The 22,498-nt window shown below is 46.4% G+C and overlaps 1 protein-coding gene across 3 annotated transcripts in view; it reads left to right on the top strand.

Annotated features, from left to right (window-relative positions):
* The first annotated feature begins 4,985 nt into the window (after window positions 1-4,985).
* LOC133348519 (glutathione hydrolase 1 proenzyme-like) overlaps window positions 4,986-22,498 on the top strand; it is a 33,762-nt gene continuing 16,249 nt past the window's right edge. For 2 of the 3 annotated variants that reach the window (XM_061561372.1, XM_061561374.1), the window contains exons 1-11: window positions 4,986-5,121; window positions 7,508-7,724; window positions 8,745-8,875; window positions 9,612-9,701; window positions 11,349-11,541; window positions 14,504-14,664; window positions 17,211-17,360; window positions 18,825-18,961; window positions 20,080-20,267; window positions 21,310-21,437; window positions 22,129-22,241. In XM_061561372.1, the coding sequence (XP_061417356.1) occupies window positions 7,525-7,724; window positions 8,745-8,875; window positions 9,612-9,701; window positions 11,349-11,541; window positions 14,504-14,664; window positions 17,211-17,360; window positions 18,825-18,961; window positions 20,080-20,267; window positions 21,310-21,437; window positions 22,129-22,241 (1,491 nt within the window). In that variant the 5' untranslated portion in view covers window positions 4,986-5,121; window positions 7,508-7,524. The remainder of the gene's footprint in view (window positions 5,122-7,507; window positions 7,725-8,744; window positions 8,876-9,611; window positions 9,702-11,348; window positions 11,542-14,503; window positions 14,665-17,210; window positions 17,361-18,824; window positions 18,962-20,079; window positions 20,268-21,309; window positions 21,438-22,128; window positions 22,242-22,498) is intronic. The other variant, XM_061561373.1, reaches the window with a different exon arrangement.

Consider the following 22,498-nt stretch of genomic DNA (forward strand, 5'->3'; position numbering starts at 1 on the left):
TGTCTTGTTGCAAGACCAAATTTCAGTTCAGCTTCAGCTCACGGACAGATGGCCCGGCATTCTCCTCTAGAATCTTCTGATACAATGTAGAATTCATGTTTGTGTCAATGATGGCAAGCCATCCAGGTCCTGGAAGCAGCAAAGCAGCCCCAAACTACCACATTCCCACCACGATGCTTGACCGTTGGGATTAGGTTCTTCTGTTCGAAAGCAGAGTTTGGTTTTCGCCAAACATAACGTTCTACCTTTGACTCGTCTGCTCAGATAACATTGTTCCAGAAGTCTTGTGGATCATCTATGTACTCTTTGGCGAACGTCAGACAGGCAGAAATGTTATTTTTGGAGCAGTGGTTTTTGGTAGGACAACCACTCCTGGGTAAAGCGACTGTGGTCTTGAACTTTCTCAATTTGTAGACTCTGTCTGACAGACAGTAGATTGGTGGAGCCCCAAATCTTTAGAAACAGTTTTGTAACCCTTTCCGGACTGATGAGCATCAATAACAATTTTTTTGATGTCCTCGGAGCTTTCTTTTGATCGCTGCATGACTTCTTTCCACACACCTGTATGGTGAAGACCAAATTCACAACGTTTCTGATCTTTGTATTGGGTGGGGCCTCCCAAACTCACCCCGGAAAATGTACCTAATTATTTGAGCACTTGATTTTAATTAGTATCTTAAATGAGCTAATACAAACAGGGGTTCACTTACTTTTTCGCATACCCTGAACCTTAATTACTCATTGTTTGTATACTTCATACATCCTTTAGTTTCAAAATAAATGGAATTTGTTCATATAAACCCAATTGCATGTTTCAGAAAATACCGGTTTCGATTCAAGAAGGCTATCATGGTAAAACTATGGAATTTCCATAAACATCATTGGAGTTCACAAACTTTTTTCTCGGGACTGTATATAGCATCATGTTTCTATCGATGCAGGTGCCATTGTCAGCTGGTGTGCGAAAACCTGTCGCTTATTACAACAGATATTCTGACAAAAAATTCAACCTGAAAACTTGTGATTATAGAAATAACAATGCATTGACTATTATCTTTTTATTGTCCGGCTATGACCCAGACAGTCTGGGAATTGACATCCGTATTTGGGTAGCAGGAATTTATTTTTCTGAGATGTGGTGCCATTGTGCTGAACTTTATTGCACTACACTGCAGTTTTAATGGACATAGACTGACATAAATCTGTCCCATTTTGGTCTACAGTCGAATAGGTGGAACCCCTATACGATGCATGCTTCGAATTTCGTGCAGTAAATATAGTTTTTTTTATTGAGTGTGTGTTGTGAGCAATTGGTTCACGTGACCAATGCAGCTCTTAGAGGCCTCTACATTGAGAACAATAGTTTAAACAACACAACATTGATTCTTGAATCAATTCGAAAACCTGAATTACTACAGATCAGCAAACTTCCGGAGGTAGCAATTATTAAATCCTTCTTGGTTCTTTCGGTAAAGTCACGTAGAAGGGAAGTAATAAAATAATAAAAATAAAACATAATAAAATAATTAAAAATAAAACATAATACATAAGAATAATAAAATAATTATATTATTTTATTTTATTATGTTTTATTTTTATTATTTTATTACTTCCCTTCTACGTGACTTTACCGAAAGAACCAAGACAATGAATCCCTGCAGTCACGAAAGCTTTAAATCTAAATTATTAAATTAATAACAATAATGTACACATGCAAAACAATAATGAAGGAATGTAAATTTCCGTTCATATTACAAATAAAAGCCACCCCTGAGAACACAATTATCAATCCGATAGTGATAATTAAAAAAATATATCGTTTTTGACATCTCGTTTGTATTGTTTCTCACTTTCTATTAGCCTTAAGCTAAGGTTACGTATTATTCGCAAAATGTGGCTAGGCACCCCAGTTGGCAAACCTCTGCCAATATTTTTGAGAAGCAAAAGGTTTGCAAGGACGTGGAAAACAATCCCCCCAGTCTCGCTGTCTCAAGCGTTTTGCGATATGCGCGAGAGACACGGCCATATCGGGAACATGACCTAAGAGTAGATTTTCCTTCAATACTGAGAGAGGGGGAAAAAAAACATCACCCCATGCGCCCATCGCTAAACTCCCAGTCGCTTACGCAACTCGTCTTGCAAAGTGTGCAATAGCACTCGCACATTCTCAGAGAGTGACACGTTTTCTGTCCGTGTCGTTCACGTGCCAGTAACTGCCCTCGTGGGTGGGACATTTGCTGTTGCAACTCACCGCCGTCGCTCCCTTTAACACAAAAAAAACACTCCCTCCTTCAAAGCAGCGACGCGGACCCAAGTGAGTGGGGAGGCCCTTTTCAGAGCACCGTTGGGAAACGAGAGACTTTTGACTTTTAAACAACTTTTATTGCCGCCAGCAGCAAAAGCACTGGAGGCGATTTCAATATGAAATACAGTCACCAGCAAACAAATGAAAATAAAATAAACACGAAATAAAAGCCACGTGGTGGTGGTCATCGCGCACGCCACGGTGACGAGCGAGCGCTTCAGAAGGTGAACACCACGAGGGTGCCGTCCACGCTGGTACAGAGAGGGGCTTGTCCGGCTCCCCAGCGTTCGAAGAAGACGTGCACATCACCGGCATGTGTGTGGTACGTGGCGTGCTCCAGCCGGAGCCGCGCCATGTAAGCAGGCCTCTGAACACTGGAAGCACAGAGCAGCCGTCAGTGTCACGAGAGAGCACGGAGATAAACCACTGACCCACCTTGCAAACGAGATGGATTTTATCCCGATGGATTTTAATGCTGAAAATATTTATATCGACAGTAACAGAAAAAAAATTGCAGTCTGACTACTGTACTCTCACATTTATTTACGCAAAACAAAAAACAACCGCTGAGTCTCGAGACTTTTTTCAGGAGGTCATCACCGAAAATATTGTGCGGTTGCTTGGGCGGTTGCAGGACGGCGATTTTGCAAACGGGTTGCAAAACAAAATAGAGCCAGGCCGAGCCAGCACTCCAAACGATTGCGTGACGAATATAACATCCGCATGCTCGTGACATGCAGCTGCTCTCTCAGTCACCTCCGCGTTTGGCAACACAATTCAAAGGGACAAATCCAAATTTAAAAACACATTCCTGCGGAGGGAGCTGGTAGGAACGTTGGGTTGCTCGGTCAATGGCCAGGGTCAACGGCGGCACAAATATGCCCGACTGTGAGGGCGGGCACAAGCCGGCGTGAGTAGATTAAACGTTGAGTTTTATAAGGGCACCACGGGGTGACCAGCCCCTCCCCACCCTCCCCTCCCCACCCAGCCCCTCCCTCCCCACCCAGCCCCTCCCTGCACGACGGACACAATAATTCCCTGTGGGCTGGTGTAACCAGGAGGTTCCTACCAGTAAAATTCCATCAACTCCCAACCCTACCACCTCACTTTCGGGAGTCTCCCCCCCACCACCCCCCCCCACACCGGCCCACCACCCAAACCCCCCACACCCCCCACAACCCTCCACACCCATAGTAGATGCGGTGGTTAGTAGTAGTCGTAGTAGATGTGGTCGTCAGTAGTAGTGGTAGTATATGCGATTGTTAGTAGTAGTGGTGGTAGATGTGGTGGTTAGTAGTAGTGGTGGTGGATGTGGTGGTTAGTAGTAGTGGTGGTAGATGCGGTGGTTAGTAGTAGTCGTAGTAGATGCGTTCCAAAAAAAATGGCGCACGAAGTGAAACCGGACGAGGAGACAGCTGCTTGCCGAGTCGCGCACACAAAAAAAGCAAAGATCTCCCGTATAACCTGTAACAGACTGTAGGGGCAAGTGCTGTTGGCGAACACCTATGAAGGCCGGCTCGGTACACGAGGGGGGTGAGCGGCCAGAACCACGCCCGACCGCTGTTATGGCGATGTTTACACAGAGCACCAGGTACTCATTTGAATCTGAGTCGACCTAGGGGAGGCCCAGGGACCGGTTCAGATAATCGTCACCGGTATTGGCCGTGAGTGGGAATCGAACTCGAGTCGCGGCGCGCTAACTGCTATTCTACCGCACATAGCACCCACACACGCGCTATTGTCCGACCGCATATGAGATATGAGTTAATTCAAACCGCATATTGCGAAGCTTGAGGTCAAATAGGTTAGCCGCATACACGCGAAATCGCACAAACCGAACCCACATGCTCAAATAAAATTATCCAAAGCAGTCGTGTAATCTGGCCAAGTGTATGAAAAATATGTAACTACACTTATTTGGACCATCTTATTTGACAGACAACTATTACAGGTTATTGATAGACAACCAGTTTGTTGTTTTACCAGTTTTAGTTTTTACTTGGTTTCTTTTTTCACACTTTTGTTATGTATGCTAGGTGTTAGTTACAAACCGCACCTCTCCATAACAAAGGCTCAGTCCTTTGTTATGCAGTCTATTCTTAGTCTTAAGCCTCACCTTACCATATTAATACCATTATATATACGGGGTGGTATTTCTTGTGATCTCTCATTTACTTGATACAGCTGTCGTGGCTGTGTCGGTTTCACCTGAAGACGGAGGCTTGTGTTGCTTCCGAAACGTCGTGATTTTTTATTTTGTTTTATTTTATTTTCATTAATTAAAATTTTTTACCTACGTGACTTTACCGAAAAAACCTAAAAATATGCACGAAGCGGGTTGTGTATTTCACGCCTCGTTAAAAAATAAATATTCAATTTCCTGATATGCAAACATTTTCGCTGCGATGTTTGCGTGGGTGTATATTATAGATAATAACCATTTATAAAGGTCACGCCACTTTAACCTGTGCACCGATATGAGAAAACATGCAATCAATCAGTGACGTCAATTACACCTTGGCCCAGGGTGATGATGTATGCACAGAGGTGCGAGTAGTAAAACACAAATGAGGCAAGCTTCAATGGCAAACACAGCTGCTATGAGCGGTAACCACCACTGCCAGCCTGACAGAGGTAATCAAAGGTTACTAGTGCATCCGTCCAGTCTTCAACGTCAGCCCTCAAACCAAAACGGGTTCGAGACAGATCATAGCTATCATTGGCAGGTGACAGCTTATACCTGGGGGATCGTTGTCAGCCGTCACAGCCTCATCAGAGTTCGGGCAAAGAACATATTTGACCGAACGGCAAATCAGGTAAGGACATTGGTGTGCGCTTGTGTGTCAATATATAAGGTGGTGGTGGTGGCGCAGTTGTGCTGCGGTTTGTGCACAGAGATATAGGCCCGTAGTCGGATAGGTTCGATCGAGTGCCACGGCTCACATCAGTGGCGCGTGATATCTGAACCGATCCTTGCCCACTGCGGCCTTCGCCAATCCGCACTGGCCACCTCCGTTAAACATGGGCTGTTCAACCTTCATGCCAAATGTGGCGTGGGGAGGCTTTCATCCAGCAGTGGATTGACAAAGGTCCGTGCGGCGATACGTATTTGAGAGCGACATTTCAGGCTCATTTGGATGAGGGCAGGCTGATTATTGTAGAATTTTTCTTCAACCACCCTTTAATCATTTCATCTTTCGTGCGGTGGATAAAATACCGAGGAGGTACCACTGCCACTACGTATAGAAGCAAGTTAATTTGAGATCATTGTGTTTACTCTTACAGGAGAAAGTCTTAAGTTAGTTTATATTTTCTGGTTCTTTCGGTAAAGTCACATAGAAGGAAAATATTAAAATAATATTTTTATTTTTTAATATTTTATTCTTTTCCTTCTACGTGACTTTACCGAAAGAACCAAGAAGATGAATCCCTGCAGTCACGAAAGCTTTAAATCGAAATTTAGTTCATATTATTACCGATGCTGTTGCCTGCATCCAGAGGCTTGCTCACGGGAGTGGGATGGGGGTTGGTGGTTCACGCAGAGATGGAGCACGCGCGGGGTCACCCCCCCTAACAGAACATCGAGACGCACATCAGACGCAGCACAGCAAGTAGGTTTAGGTCAGCCTGCTCTGTATTGTCGAGGTCGTTTGTCGCGGGGTTTCTTCGGCCTCTCCGGCTTCCTCCCGCACATGACACGAGACACGTTACAAGGAATGAGAATTGAGAGAACATTCCCACGAAAGCTTCTTGTAAACGTGCCCTCGAGACTCAAAGAAATTAAACAAATTAATGATTTTCACGTTATTGTTCTACAAGATTAACTTTGGTTGTCTCGAGTAACTGAACGATGAGAATCACTTTCAAATCACGGTATCGAAATGTTCATGTTGGCCACCCCTTTTTTACTGCGTCTTGATCCGGACACATTTGTGAACTTTGTAAAAAAAAAACATATCGTGTTGTACATATGTATTTATCACCAGGTTACTAAAAAAATAACTATAGAAAGGATGGTTCAATCGCGATTTGAAGCTTTCGTGACTGCAGGAATCCATACTCTTCACGTAGGTAGAAAAATAACCCCGTGCCACGGCAGATCTCTCGCCTACTTCAGCAGTTTTTTCTTGCTGTGGTTGTCGCACCTGATGACGATTGCTTGTGTTGCGATCGAAACGTCGTGATCTATTCTTTTTCTACCTACGTGACATTACCGAAAGAACCAAAAAGTATAGAAAGGATATTGACCGACATGGTTTGTCAAGGCCTTCATCCAGCGGTGCATTGAAAGAGGGGCTGAACATTAATATTTTATTACCGAAGGAGAAATCTCGATAAATGATGTCTCTTGGAAATCAAACCTCATATGAATATGCAAACTAGCTCAGCTGCCGACATACAGCCGTGCAGACAGGAAGGACATCTTGTACTGTGATATGGTTCTGGAGTTCAAAACAATGATGGAGAGACACACACGAAAAACATCAATCAATAGTATAATTACAACGATCATGATCAATATGTGAGCAATCGCAACCAAACATCTCTAGAAGGCTTTTTTGCGAGTTCTCTAGCTCAGGTCACCACCAACAACACAAACTTGCATTTTTTGGGGGGAAGGGAAAACGTGTGTTTATTTCTTGCAGATTATAACTGGAGTGTTCATCCTTGTATCAGTCATCCGTTTCCAACTATGAGTCGAAAAACAAACACCTCTCAATAAATCAATGAGTGGTGGTTCGATGTATGTATATGTGGTGAACTTATTTTGCACCATACGTAGTTGCGCCTTTTGGCGTCATCTGGTCCAACACCATGTGAGACTAGGCTCTAAGGAAAGCTGTCTCGGGTGTGGACCAATCAACTTCAAGGACAGTGCATACATTATCAGAGTTATGTTTTTTGTTTGCATTATGACTGCAGGTATTGTGGTCTATGCAAACATGACTCCTTGTAAAAAAAAAGGTGTCAGTTTTGTTGCCAGATAGAAGGGTAAAAAACCAATTATCACAACAAAGTTGTTATTGACAGTTGTCAAAATAGAAATGGTACTCAATGTGTTCAGGGCTTCGTCATCATCATCATCATCACCATTAATCACCTTCGTGACATTTCAAGCTTGACTTTCTCTATTCCGCTGCCGGTCGCTTGCTTTGCCAAATGACTGAACGAGTGCGTGGCTCCAACGGTGCCCCTGCGCAGCACGCTGAGCCCTGAAGATGCAGAAGCTGAGTGTGGTGGTGCAGGCCCTGGCCGTGGTTCTCATCGCCATCACGCTCGTCTGCGGCCTCTATTTCGCACTCACGGGTGACCGGCGCCATGGCCACGCCGTGGTTTCCGCAACCTCCCTGGGTCCCAGCAACCGATTCCTCAACGCGGTTGTGACCACGGACTCCGGGCTGTGCTCTGACATCGGAAGGTGCGAGTGCTCAGTCTGCGCGCTGCTCTCGACTGCACTCGATGATTTTCCAACTGCGCGGTTGGCGTCAAGTAAGGCGATCGATAGCGTTCCTTAACGAACGCTTGCAGTGTGATGTGTACCAACTTGTGTTAAGAATGGAGCCCCCCTGTCAAGTCTACCCCCACCCCCCTCCCCATTAAAATCTAAATATGTTCTTTGGTTCTTTCGGTAAAGTCACGTATAAAGATAAAATAATAAATTAAATGAAATACTAAATGAAATACTATACGTGACTTTACCGAAAGAACCAAAGAATAATTCCTGCAGTCACGAAAGCTCCAAATTAAATCTAAATATGTTGTTTAACTAGGTGAGACCACGATGAGTCCCATTTGCAAGAGCGACCTGGCCAGCTCACCAACGTGACAAAAAACAAGTCACACAAAGTACAGCAACGAAGAAAACTGAAATCAGGATAATAACAAAACACTTTCCCACGAGTGAAACATTGCACCGACAATATTCGGTGTTAAATGACGCATCTCACGTAGTGTAAGTCAGCTCAGGAAGATTATGTAGTGATACATCAGAGTTAATTAGCAATTAGCCCGGCACCTGAGCCCTTCCGGCCCATGAGCCCCGACACAGTGGCACCACCTGCACACTCGGTAGCTAAACTAATCTGTAAACTAAACTATTTTTTTATATTACCCGGTAAGGCCCACTGAGCTATGTAGCTCTTTTTCAGAAGCGACCTGGCCGAAAATGATAACTCAATGAAGCGGCTTATCACGTGGAAATTTATATCAGCCAAAATACGCATGTTTCTAAATGTGGAGGGAAAAAACAGGAGGAGCTGGAGAAAAATCCACGTGACCACGGGTAGAACACATTCCAAACACACATGCGTCAGGGTTGGGACCGAACCCACGACCATCATGTTTACCAGGCGAAGTAGTTAACGTCTCGCGGCACCCCACTCGTCATACAGAAGCAGCAGCAGCAATTGTTCGTTCGCCGATATTCTGTGGTGAGCAGGGACGTGCTCAAGGAGGGTGGCAGTGCAGTGGACGCGGCCATATCAGCCTTGCTGTGTGTGGGCCTCACCTGTGCCCACAGCACGGGTATAGGCGGCGGACTCTTCCTGACCATCTACAACGCCAGCACCGGTACTCGGCAGAGCTACGTCAGAAAGCCAAGCGAGTGGTTTTGCCAAATGCGAGTTGCAAGGCAGGATACCAGAGAGTGCACAACAGAGTAGCGTTTAGAGAAATTGGCAGGGCAAAGAGCGCGAGAGATGGGGATTGCACGCCAATGAACGTTCATCCATGGCGATGCTTACATAACTACTGTGGTCACGGGCTCAGTAGTGAGACGTTGCAAACGCAGTGCCAGATTGGCCTCGTAGCAAAAGTCGCGCTACGGGCCCCGCACATTCAAGGGCCCTGCGCAAAATGCTTTCAAGCTATCAATTCCGGTTCCGTGATTGTGCACTTGCTCTATTACTGTAGTACTATACTGCCTTCAACTTTCATGAACGACTGGGTGTTTAAGGTTAGCGATTTGTCGTATTATCTGGCTGTTTAGCAAATGAAAAAATACAATTACTTTACTATGCAAGCAAAAAAATTGTGGTTTAATATTTATGTTTTTTTTATATTTAGGGCCCCTTTATAACATATGCTACAGGCCCCGCACTAGCTTAATCTGGCACTGTGCAAGCGTATGTATTTTTAAGACTAAGATTAAATGTCTTCTTTGGGAGACCTGATACTGAGATATTTGCCAAAAACAATGCAAAATACGACAATAGTAAAAATGTCAATACATCTCCTCCATGTTGCGAACTAATGTATTTAAAGCAAGTGACACAAGATGTGTGAGTGCGTCTTGTGCTTCCATCAGGTAAAGTTGAAGCCATCAATGCCAGGGAGGTTGCTCCGCTGAACGCTACTCAAGACATGTTTGGAGGTGATGCCGGCTCGTCGCGCATCGGTAAATCTATGCAGAGATGTGAATTCTCACTGTTTGTTTCTTATAGATTGGAGTGCCAGGAACTGTTTTACAAGTGTGTGGTGGCACAAGCCTGTGATCGAGAACTTCGAAGGAAAGAGTTGGTGGATCAAGCAGATTTTTTAGCCTTCTTAAACTAGTAGTAGGTTTTTACCCTTTTAAACTGGTACAAAACTGACACCTTTATTCAAGGCATCATGTTTGCAATAACCACAACACAAGTAGTCAAAAAAGCAAACAAAAAGAAGCAACTCTGATAATGATAATAATATGCACTGTCCTTGAAGTTGATTGGTCCACACCCGAGACGGCTTTCTTTAGAGCCTAGTCCCCATTGGTGTTGGACCAGATGACACCAGAAGGCGTACAACTCAAACACAGTGCAATATCAGAGTCTTGAGAGCTCGGGGTAAGCATTTACACTATGAGATCTCTTTTACCAGTGGCAAAATATAGTAGTAGGTTTTTACCCTTTTAAACTGGTACAAAACTGACACCTTTATTCAAGGCATCATGTTTGCAATAACCACAACACAAGTAGTCAAAAAAGCAAACAAAAAGAAGCAACTCTGATAATGATAATAATATGCACTGTCCTTGAAGTTGAGATTTCATAGCCTTCTAAAACTAGTTGGAGATGGCAGCACAGGTAAATGGGTTTGTGTATCATGTCTCTGGACTTTCGAGTGTTAGCCCCGCACAAAAAATCTATTGATAGTTAACGAGAAATAATGTTGTGACTCACTGAATGTTTTAACGTGAAGGCCAGTTTTTATTATTATTATTCTCGTATTCTTTGGGTTTTTCGGTAAAGTCACGTAGATAGGTTCAAAGAAAATAACAAAAAACTACGACGTTTTGATCGCAACACAAGCGGTCGTCATCAGGAAAAGGGGGTTAGCTTCTAAAGGCAAACTGCTTATAAAGGTTTGAAATGGGTGTAACCCAAAAGTTGTTCTTTTCGGCTCTCCAATTTCACATTAACTGGATACATTTCTCACGCTTACACAGCCACCTTAAAACGCCAACCTAGAGGTTGCGGCTCTGCAATCTCCCATTAACATCCTAATCTCTCCCATTAACATGCTAATCTCTCACATTCACATAGCCACCTCAGCGCGTTCGCCGTGGAGGCCACTCACCGATCTTACATTAACATGCTAATTGTTACCTGGCAGCCCTTTAATTGGTGGAAAACTTACCACCGTCGCAGTTGTCGCCCACCACTTACATCAACATTCGCTGCCCCGCCCACCACTTACATTAACATCAGCTGCCCCGCCCATGCTGCTGACATTTAGGCTACGCCCATTTCAAACCTTTATAAACAGTTTGCCTTTAGAAGCCAACCCCCTTTTCCTGATGACGACCGCTTGTGTTGCAATCGAAATGTCGTAGTTTTTTGTTATTTCCTTTGAACCAATCTACGTGACTTCACCGAAAGACGCAAAGAATATGAATTCCTGCATTCACGAAAGCTTTGAGTCATTATTAATATCTTTTCATGCTCCAGTATCCTCCCACGCACAAAATACTCATGCAAAACATTCTGGCGTCGTTGCATGCGCATGTGCATACATGCGTTGCGTGGGTGCGTGCGTGCGTGCATGGGTGGGTGCTTGCGTGCAGGCGGGCTGGCTATAGCCGTGCCCGGTGAAATCCGGGGTTATGCCCTAGCCCACAGACGCCACGGCCGCCTGCCTTGGGCGCGCCTCTTCCAGCCCAGCATCGCGCTGGCGCGGAACGGCTTCCGAATGTCCGGCCCTCTCGCCAGCGCTGTCGTGGAGCACCGGCAAGCCATCGAAGCCAGCCCCTCCTTGTGGTAACACGATGATTACAGGATCCTGTTACAAAGTTGGGTTTAAGCTGTGGCCAGAATAGATGTCAATGGTGAACAGTAGACTCTGATGAATGAACCCAGAAACAGAAGCTGTGCGTGTGTAAAGAGGACGAGCGGTGTCAGGGTACCATGAAGCACGGTGCTGGGAGGATTTTAGTGACATTGGCGATCCAGGTCACTCTTGTAAATAAGACTGACCCAGTTTCTTGAACTCTCACTTGGTTTCCGCCAATGGTCGACCAACATCTGGATCAGGACCGAACATGGCCAATCCGGCCACCTGATGCGCAAATGGCGCATCAAAGATTCGGCGGCCTACGAGTGAGGCCCCGAATCCAAAACCATCCACCGCATCGTAAACACTCCACTGCTGCTACTGTCTTCACTGCTTTAAAGGAGGAATGGATGAGATCCATGCCGCTTTTGAAAAGTCAATTGAGTGGATAACAAACCTAAAATTACATCTTTAACCCGCTGCTCTTAATCCACACGAAAGAAGACGACTTGGGCTCAACAAAAGTGAACTTGAAACTTGACGAGGAGAAGGCTCAAGATGGACGTGGCAGAACCGCGCATCAGCCGGGTGAGCGACATCAAAGAATGGTGCAATAAGGAGCGGCAATACATTGGGGAAGATGGCATGCGCAGAAGAGAAACCGGAACGTGGAGGCTGCACTGATGCATTGAGGAAAAAAAAGAGGAAGGGAAGTTGCGCTCAAGAATAAATGAGCAGATCAAGGTCAAGTTTTTGCTCAACAAAATGGATGTTGGAGAGAGACAGCCTGCAACACACAGCAGAGTGAGAACTCAAGGGGTGGGCGAGAGTAGGTAGGTTGCAGTGCTTTTGGAAACTGAATTGCGTTGGGAAAAGCAGCACACCCTGTGCACGAAAACGATTCCGACGGGTGGAGATTTCCAGCTGTGACTTCGTGGATCAGAAACATGGATACTGATAGAGAAAATTAAACAACAATTTTATTTTTTACGAAGAAGCATGGGTCCTCCGGGTTTACCCTCCACATTTAGAATTAACATGCGTTTAGAGTATTTGGCTGCTATAAATTTCCACATGATGAGCCACTTCGTTGAGCTATCATTTGTGGCCAGGTCGCTTCTGAAAAAGAGCTATACAGCTCAGTGGGCGTTACCTGGTTAAAGAAAAAAAAATGTAGTTTAATCTTGCCGCTAGAGTCACCTATCATCCACTAGAGGTCACGGTGACCCTGCTGAAATGTCTGTATTTTAGAATTCTTGCATTTCATCCAGCCCCCTCCAACTATGGCCAAGCTGCTGAAACCACTTATAGGCGAAGCGAATCAACTGAGCTAAAGCAGATGTGCACAGTAGTTTTCAATGCTGTGGGAGCTCACCGAAATGGCCGCTGCTGGAGTTAAATATTGCAACGACATATTTTTTTAGAAGACTATGAGAATGTATAGAGGTGGCAAATTTGTGCGGGAAGCAAGTATAAAATTAACATGACTTCATCAGGAGGGTGCTTTAATAATAATAGTTAAATTTATAACGCGCGCAGATTTGCAGACGTAGTGGCCGCAACTCAGAGGCGCGGAGCCAAGCTCAGAGTCGCTCGAAAGCACGTGGTTGTAGAGGTGAGTTTTTAAGTGTCTCTTGAAGGAGGCGATTGAGGTGATGCTGCGAATGTGCAGAGGGATATCGTTCCAGACTGTTGGGGCTACCACCGAGAAGCGGCGCATAGACATGCCCCCTCTAGCCCCCCCACCACCTTACCCCCTGACGTTACAGAATGTACATTCACCAGCGCGTCCCATCTCTCAGTGCATCACCCCCCCCGGGAATTGATCAAATAAGTGCCACTTTGTGGGTGAGTCAACAGTGGCTTTCCTTTGGAAGGACTCATACATCTCTGGGGAATGTGGAATTTTCATCACTTGTGCAGGTCTGTAAACAGGAGCGGACATCAGTTTACAATGCGCAAGTGTTGTCATCACATCTACGCCTCTATATAAGGAACGAAACAAGTGGACTTCTCCACAAATGTGGCTGTCACCTGATGAAGCTAGTTGTAATTACTGGCGAAAGGTCGTACTCAGATTGTAAATGTTGTGGCTTGGCTCTCCAACACACCGGTGTGCTGTACTAGTATACTACACTATACACTACTATACACTACACTATACACTACTATACACTACACTATACACTACACTATAAACTACACTATACACTACACTATACACTACACTACACACTACACTATACACTACACTATACACTACTATACACGACACTATACACTACTATACACTACACTATACACTACACTATAAACTACACACTAGTGCTGTACCAGTGACGAATTGGCCACGTTCTGTTTACGTGACAACCCTTACTAGTTGGCTGTGTCGGGTGGTGGTGGGTTTTAACGACACATTTATATATTTACGCGATCTAACCCAAAAAAAAACTATATTGTGGAGGACCCTACATGCCCATTTGAGTAAGAAGTCACTTTTACTTTTGACACATTCGAAAACCACTGGAGCTATGCACTTTGAAATCTTTATTGAATTTTTTACTTCTTTAGAACTGCTTTTTGTGTTGTTTGTTGTCCTTCCCCTGCAACTCTCATTAGCGCGGTTGGCTACATACGATGCGAAATAAGTTCAACATACATACATACATCTCAAACCCAGTGCACAGCCACAACCCGGCGGTGTTTGACGTAAGATGAAAAAAAGGCCAGAGATAATGCTGCGGGTTTTCAATATGAACGCACCAGCGGTCTGTAATTATCTGCAAAGTGCATTGTGTTGCACCATTGCACTCGGCGTCAAACGTAATCCTTTTTTAATAAGCCCGCTCTTTCATCTCCGGCTTAATGTGGCACCTAGGAAGAATCCCGCTTTGAGTTCATTCCACGTTCTTGCAGTGCATTTATTTGCGTCGTCGTTCTGACCCACAGCGATGTGTTCTGTGACGACCACGGGGAAATCCTGCAAGTCAACAGCACGGTGAGAGACGAGAGGCTGGCGGAGACGCTGCAGGTGATTGCGGCAGAGGGACCGGACGCCTTTTACGACGGATCACTTTCCGAAAGCATTGTCGATGACATCCGAGCGGCAGGTGACCGCGCACACCAAGTATCGTGTACACTTGAAAAAATATACGCGGTATTAGCTTATCTCCCTCCCCCCCCCCCCCATATTATATTCTACTTGTGCTATTGGTGTCATGTCATAAGGGGCCGTCCATAAATGATGTCACGCGATTTTGGATGATTTTTGACCCCCCCCCCCCCTCGTTACACGGCGTCACAAAAAGTCAGACCCCCCTCTCAAATATGACGTCACAAAACTCTGCCCCCTCCCCCCAAAACCATATTTTCATTTTGAAAATAAAACTTGCTTCAAATCGCTTTAAACTATTGTCATTGTAGTGCGTGTTTAATGTGGCGCTACACTCTGGTGTTGTAGGAGAAAACATTTATTAAAAAGTCTATTTAATTAAGTAGAACGTGTTGTCTACATTTATTTAAAGTTGCGCAATTTGATGTGACGTCACATTTCTCACCCCCCCCCCCCCGCCTCGTCACACATCGTCACAAATGTCTGACCCCCCCCCCCCCCACTAAGTGCGTGACGTCATTTATGGACGGCCCCTAAGAGGCAGGGTCCATTGGGAATGCTCGCAGGAAGGAGTGACTGTACAACTATTTTTAAGATCCCTTCAAGTGGCCTCTTCCCTCGGGATGCTGCACTTTCTCAGACCTCGCTACAGAGAAATGTCATCACATTACTGATTTCTATATGTACAATTCTTACAGATGGTATTTGGCCAAAGGAATAGAACATTATAATTTAATTTAAACATATGTTTAGTCGCCTGTATGTTTGGAGTTTGCATGTTCTCGCCATGGTACGGGTTTCCCCGACAGAGTTAGACAAATACATTGAAAGTACTTGGCTGCTATACATTTTGACGTGATCAGCCACTTTGTTCAGCTATCATTTGTGGCCACATTGCTTCTGAAAAAGAGCCTTATAGCTCAGTGGGCCTTACCTGGTAAAATAAAAAATAGTTTATAGTGTATAACACTATTTACCAGCTTGCATGCAAACACAGTCTATACAGTTTCTCCCATAATAATAATACCGTATTAGCGATAATAATTGACAGAGTTTTATCAAAATCCACTTCTGGACAAAGGTCACCAAATGCCGTCTCGGTCATAGGGGCTGTATGACCATGCTTCACCACGCTGGTCAGCGTGGGTTGGTGAAGATGCTCACCGCAGCCGGGAATCAAACTCAGTTGGCCTGGTTCACAGGGCAGCGCGTTAACCATTGTGCCCACCGCTCCACTCCACAATAAAACACCGCAGAAATACGTCTAAGAACATCTGGAGTTTGCATGCCGTACATATTATTCTCGAATGGATGATGAAGCTACCACATGCTCCTGCGGTTAAATCCCGTGAGCCAAACTGGCACGAGGAATAACTTTTTTTTCTTTGGATGAATGTTCCCATTAAAATTTTAAAAAATTGGGAATTATAATGCAAAACTGTGTGGCTGCCAGACCCCACCACAATTGTCAACACGTTGGTCACCTTCAGGCAGCGTCGGATTAACGCGCGGCAAGATTACGGGGGGGCACCCCGAGGCCTCAGATTTTGAGGGGCCCCTCAAAATGTGTTAATATATATACTCGTGTGCGTGTGTGTGTATCGTGGGGAGCGGTGGTGTAGCGGTTAGCGCGCTGCGCTACGAAGCTGGTGACCCGGGTTCGATTCCCGCTCACGGGCAACACCGGTGACGATTATCTGAACTGGTCGGCTCAGCCTCAAATGAGTATGCAGGGCGGTGTGTAAACATCGCCACTAGGGAGACAAAGGCGGCCGGGCGTGGTGTTGGCCACCCACCCCCTCATGTGCTGTGCTGGCCTTTATATGTGCTCGCTAACAGCAGTTACCCCTACAGTCTGTTAAGCTTATACGGGGGATCTTTGTCTTTTTTTATAATGGTTCAAATGCATTATTTTTGCACATTGTTCGATCCTATGGGTAGTATGTTAATTAAATCCAGGACATAACCGTACGTATTGCCACCATTTGTGTCCTCATATTTAACATAGTTTTGTCTCATTTGAACGTTTGATTCAGTTTTATGATCACCGTGTATACTGTTCGACGTTTAAAAACTACAACTGAAATAACCAATGCGAAAAACAATCAATTGCCTGACATTGGGCATCGGTCGCGTTAAAACGGCAAAGGGAAGTTTTTTTTTACGAAAGCTTTAAATCGTGGTTTAGCCATGTTTGTTTGTTGTAGTACAGAGTTAGACTGATGGCCTTAATCTAAGTTGTCTTGTGGTTGTTGTTATTGTTGTTTGACTTGCATCCCACTGGGATTTTTGCACACAGCGTTGGTGTACGGTGTTTTTTCTGCAATATTTTGCTGTCTTTTCTTGGATTTTCTGTTTGCACTTAGACACATATTCACTTTAAGAAGTTTTTTGTTGATGTTTTTGTTTTTTGTTTGTTGCGGTTGCACCCGATTCAAGAGCCGAACGGCTCACAGGGCTATACCTAATCAATGAACTTGAACTTGAACGAAAAGGGACCTCCAGAACGATAGCAAAAACTTGACCTGGCGGCCTCGCTTGCAGGTGGCATTATCGCGCTGGAGGACCTGCGGGCCTACGAGCCGGAGCTGGTGGAGGTGCCCTTGCTGGTGGAGCTGGGACGCTACCGGGTGTACACGCCGCCACCGCCAGCCAGCGGAGCTGTGCTCAGCCTCATCCTCAACATCCTCGAAGGTGATTTTTATTTTACTTTAATTTTACTTTTATTAATTTTAATTTTTTACCTACGTGACTTTACCGAAAAAACCTAAGAATATGAATCCTCGAAGGTGCCTCATTTAGAAACTTTGCTCCAATCGCGCTATTGGAGTCGCGTCGTTGTATGTGTAGAGGAGTAATGCGAGTCACCGTGACGGGGCGAACAGAAGGAGGTGCGAAGCGGGTTGACAGTCAAGGATGACGTCATGTCACCGGTGGTGTAAGAGGGGTACCTTCGGGAACAAAGGCGGGTCCGAGCTCGGGGGAGGAGCCGCCTAAGGGGTATTTAAGGGGGACCCCGTGACGAAGGCGTGGTCGTTGTGGGGAGCCAGGGCAAGGATCGGCTGCAAGGTGTCTCTTCCTCTTTGTCGCGGAGCAGTGTTGGCTGAACCCCCGCTCCGGGCAGACGAGTGGGAGAGCCAAGGGGATGGCCGAGGGTAGGGTCCCAAGTCTTCAGTAAGGGTTGGCTAGGAGAGGGTTTCTCTCTCCTCGTCGCGGAAACGGTGTTGGCTGAACCCCCGCTCCGGGCAGACGAGTGAGAGAGCCCCAAAGGATAGCCGAGGGCAGGACCCAGATAGCATTCAGTGTCCGGGGTAAAGGACCGAGATAGAGAGTACCTACCCCTCGTGTGAGTATAGAGTGCTGAGTGTAACAGTGGTTTTTAAACGGTAACAGCCCTTATAGTATTCCTCGTCTCCACGTGGTTCTACTGCACAACACGTGTGGTTGTGTGCGTGTATGTTAGGCTTCTTCTGTACCGTACGTAGCCAGCCGTGCACGTCGGAGGTGTGGGGAAAGGACAACAAACTAAACTCTAAAGGCTGTTCTTAAAAAATGAGTTTTCAATCTAGACGATGATTTAAGAGTGCATAGCTCCCAGTGACTTCCGAATATCTGGAGGAAAGAGCGTTCCAGACGGCCGTGGAAGCGCATCTGAAAGCGCATCATGCAAGAGTCGATTCAGAAGTTTTGCAGAGCAGTGCATCACCCTGTTGTGTGTCAGAGAATGGTCTGCGGATGAGGTTATCACAGAACTACTTCTAATATTCCTTCAAGTAATCTCTTATCCACACTTTCACCACGCTGGTCGGTGTGGGCTGTTGAAGCAGGATAGTGGCAGGGAGGTGGCAGGTTGGTGGCCTGGCCCTGGAACGGTTCAATGTGGATCCACCACTGCCCCGTCGTGGCAGATCCAAAAGGGGGGCAATGGGGACGATGCCCTCCGCCCCCCGCCCCCCCCCCCCCCCCACCACCCGTGAGACCCCAAAAATGACCTGAGAAAATAATGTGTATCCACTGTCAATGTAGGTCACTGGTAAAGCCTTTCAATTTTGGGACCAACCCACCTAGGGAGGTGTCCAGATCCACCTCTGCCTCTCCACCGCACACGACAACCACGGCCGCTGAAAGCGGGCGAGCCTTGCCGTCGCTGTCTTGCAGGCTTCCACTTCTCCGCCGACAGTGTGTCCACGGCGAAAGAGAAAGCACTGACCTACCACCGCATCGTCGAGGCCTTCAAGTTCGCGTTCGCAAAGCGGAGCGAGCTGGCCGACCCTCGCTTCGCCGACGTCCGGGACGTGAGTGGCACGGGCCGCGTGGTCGCGAGCCAGCGCGGCGGAACGAGCCGAAGCCAGGTCAACTCTACGCGGGTTTGCAATGGGCGGTTATTGGTTTGTGCCGCGTGTTATCTGTCGCGACGTCCAACGTTGTGCTCCGCGTGCTCCGAGCTTCTTCGCAAACCGAATTGAAATGATGTCACCTCCTGGAGAAGCTCCATGGGGACGTGGAGGGAAACGTCGGGGGATCACGCCCCGGCAGTACGTGCCGGGCGGAGACCTGTACCCGCACAGCTACAAAACCCACAGCAGCGATATTCTCCAACACAGGTGTCATGCCATCAGTCTCGTCCTAAGCAGCCGTCGCCTGTCTATGTCATGGCTTAAGCGGTAGCCAAACCGAGGTTGTAACGCTTAATGGTGACGTATTTTAATCATCCAATTGGACCGCTTGTACAGCGGTGCATCACGCCATGTCAGAAAGCGGTCCTCATGACAATAATAATAATACACAATTTATAACGCATGGAGACATTACATAACTAGTTCTAAAATCCATGAAACCTACACGACGGATTGCTGCACTGTTGAGATGTTTAACTGCTTTGATGTTCCCTTCCTATGTGCCAATATTGGCCGACTCTCAAATTTCCAGGCCCAAACCGAGATCGGCCTTCGCCGAGCTCACATTTACAAGCAAATTTCTCTCTTCTACTCGCTCTCTCCTGCTCGCTCCCACATTAACATTAGCTGCCCCGCCCATCTCTAAACCTTTATAAACAGCCTGCCTCAGCGGATTCCCCCTCTTTTTCACCTGAAGACGGTTGCTTGTGTTGCGATCGAAACGTCGTGATCTATTAATTTTTCTACCTACGTGACTTTACCAAAAGAACCAAAGAGCATGTTGAGATGTTCATCGTATGTCAGTCAAACCGATACGTTTCTCGGAGCTGCAACTTTACCACATTAACCGAAACCTGAAATTCTACACCATATAATGTTGTTTGCATTCTTCCAGCTCTACAAAGCGATGACTCCTGTTGACCTCATTAACCCGGCGCTTGCGGTTCCACCCCCGGCGAAGCACGCCGCCGGTAACGAGTCGTGGTGGACGCACCGTCGGCGGTTTCTCCCGACAGCTGGTGCGGAACCTGACGTCGGAGGATTATGCCCAGGCGCTCCGTTGGAAGATCAGCGGGGACTCGACGCACCCGGCCCGGTTCTACGAGTCGATGTTCTCGCACGCGGAGGATGCGGGAGCCTCTCACGTGTCCGTGGTGGCCGGGGACGGCGGCGCCGTCAGCGCCACCTCCAGCATCAACCTGAGGTGCCGGCAGGCGGAGTGGCCAGCCTCGCTGCTTTGGAATGGATAAGGATCTCGCCGCGGAATTCATCTTGCGGGATTGCTTTTGTCTTGATTAAGCTCAACTCAATCAATATTTATTTTAAAAATTTACTAGGAAAAATCCCGCTGAGCCTATGAGCTCTTTTTCCGAGGTGACTTGGCCACCGCGCATAACAGCTCGTCGAATTGGCTCATATCCTCACCACTGTAAATGTGGGAATTTATAGTTGTAGCCAAATAGTCTCAAAGCATGTTTGTAAATGTGGAGGTGTGAAAACCAGAGGACCCAGAGAAAATTCCATGCGACCACCATGGGGAGAGATCACGCCAACTCAAAATATACAACAGGCATACGCAGTGTTGGGATCACACCCGCAACCCCTGCATATCAGGCGAGGGAGAGATAACATCTCCTTGCTACCGCGGTGCCTGATTGTGCTGTCGGTGTCATGTCATGCAATGAATAATATTGTTGTCACGCCATGTGGTAGAGAAGAGCCTGCAGAAGCGGATATCGTAGATCTGCCTCAGAGATCCCTTGAAGTAACTTCTGGTACACAGCTTAGGGCAAAACTCTTTCCCATCCATCTTGCTAACAACAAAATTGCTCATAACATGGAATTCAGCCAAATCAAGTGCAGAACTGAATTAATTGTGATGGGTTTTTTTGTGCAGTTACCGCTGACCGGCTGCAAACATCAACTTGCCACACTGAAAAACCCGGTTTAATTATGGGTGACTGAAACCCAGATTGGTACCCTCTAAATGCAGGGGGGTTTTATTCCTCTGACCCTTTAGCCACCTGGCCATTCTTTCTTTTTCTTTTTTTACCTTCTTATTGCTCTCGCGTCTTCAAGATCTGCCATCAATTTTCCCCCTGCCTACGTTTGTCCTTTCATCTCGCTCTCACCTCCTGCACACACGCTCTGTTCCAGCAACAAAGGGCTTTTTATTTCTTAAGAAGCGGTGGCATTTAGACACTGTATAAACCCACAGTGCGTAACGTATTCTTGTACTTTGGCAGTTTTGGTTCGTTGGTTCGCTCCAGGACAACCGGGATCATTTTCAACAACGCGATGGACAGTTTCTCATCCCCGTTTACCATCAACACCTCGGGGGTACCGCCATCGCCAGCCAACTACATCCAACCAGGTGGGAGCAAGGGATAGAATCCACTCCATGGAAGCTGCTGTCAACTCCTCTTGACCTTTTGAATTCGTGCAGTAATCTGCGTCGTTCGATTGCTCCCTCGCACGCACAGGGGGTTAAACTCTTACTGGAAATGTTGCTACCGCACACGTACTCGAATTGTAAATGTTGTGGGTTCACTCTCCAACACACCGGTGTGCTGAACTGCTAACAAATTGGCATGTTTTGTTTACGCGACAAATCTTACTAATTGGCTGTGTCGGGTGGTGGCGGGTTTAACGACACATTTATATTTACCTGATCTAACCCAACAAAAACTTTATTATGGATCAATGAGTTTTATTACCCTCTCAAGATGAAAGTTCTATTCCATGGGTGGTGAACTACTGAGGGCCGAATAGGACTTCCTAATATCGACACACACACACACTCATGCCAACGTCACTTCTGTCACTGCAAGAGGCCGTGGCATTGACATAGCGTTGTCAGGTTGAAAAATTCTCACCCCCTCCAGTACCCGATTAGTGTGGCTAGGATGCATGTAGGCCAGATTGAAGTGGAAGGCCTCATGTGACCACGGCATATGCCCTCTACCTACATCAGCGTAACGAGCGTGTGTGTGTGCGTGTGCATGGAGATACAGTGAAGCGGCATTTCTTGCCCAACTGTCAATGCTCCCACCCCTTTCACCCAGGGAAACGTCCACTGTCCTCCATGTGCCCAGCGGTGGTTATGGACGAGGAGGCGCAGGTGAAGATGGTGGTGGGTGCAGCCGGTGGGATCCGCATCGTCACGAGCGCCGCCCTGGTACGCGGTAGCGCGCTCGGTTTCATTCGATACCCGCCGATTCCACCTTCAGACCTCAACATCCACCCGTTCAGAGCGAAATTCTGCCCAGCAACTACACTACACTGGCACAATACCTCACCTCAAGTGAACCCGTTACATACAACGTATAATTATGAATTATGAAAACATGTATAAATCTTCTTGGTTCTTTTGGTAAAGTCACGTAGAAGGGAAATAATAAAATAATAAAAATAATAAAATAATACAAATTAAAC

Source organism: Lethenteron reissneri, chromosome 27 (assembly GCF_015708825.2).
Source record: "Lethenteron reissneri isolate LAM-NWPU_2019-01 chromosome 27, ASM1570882v1, whole genome shotgun sequence".
Taxonomy (NCBI): Eukaryota; Metazoa; Chordata; class Hyperoartia; order Petromyzontiformes; family Petromyzontidae; genus Lethenteron; species Lethenteron reissneri.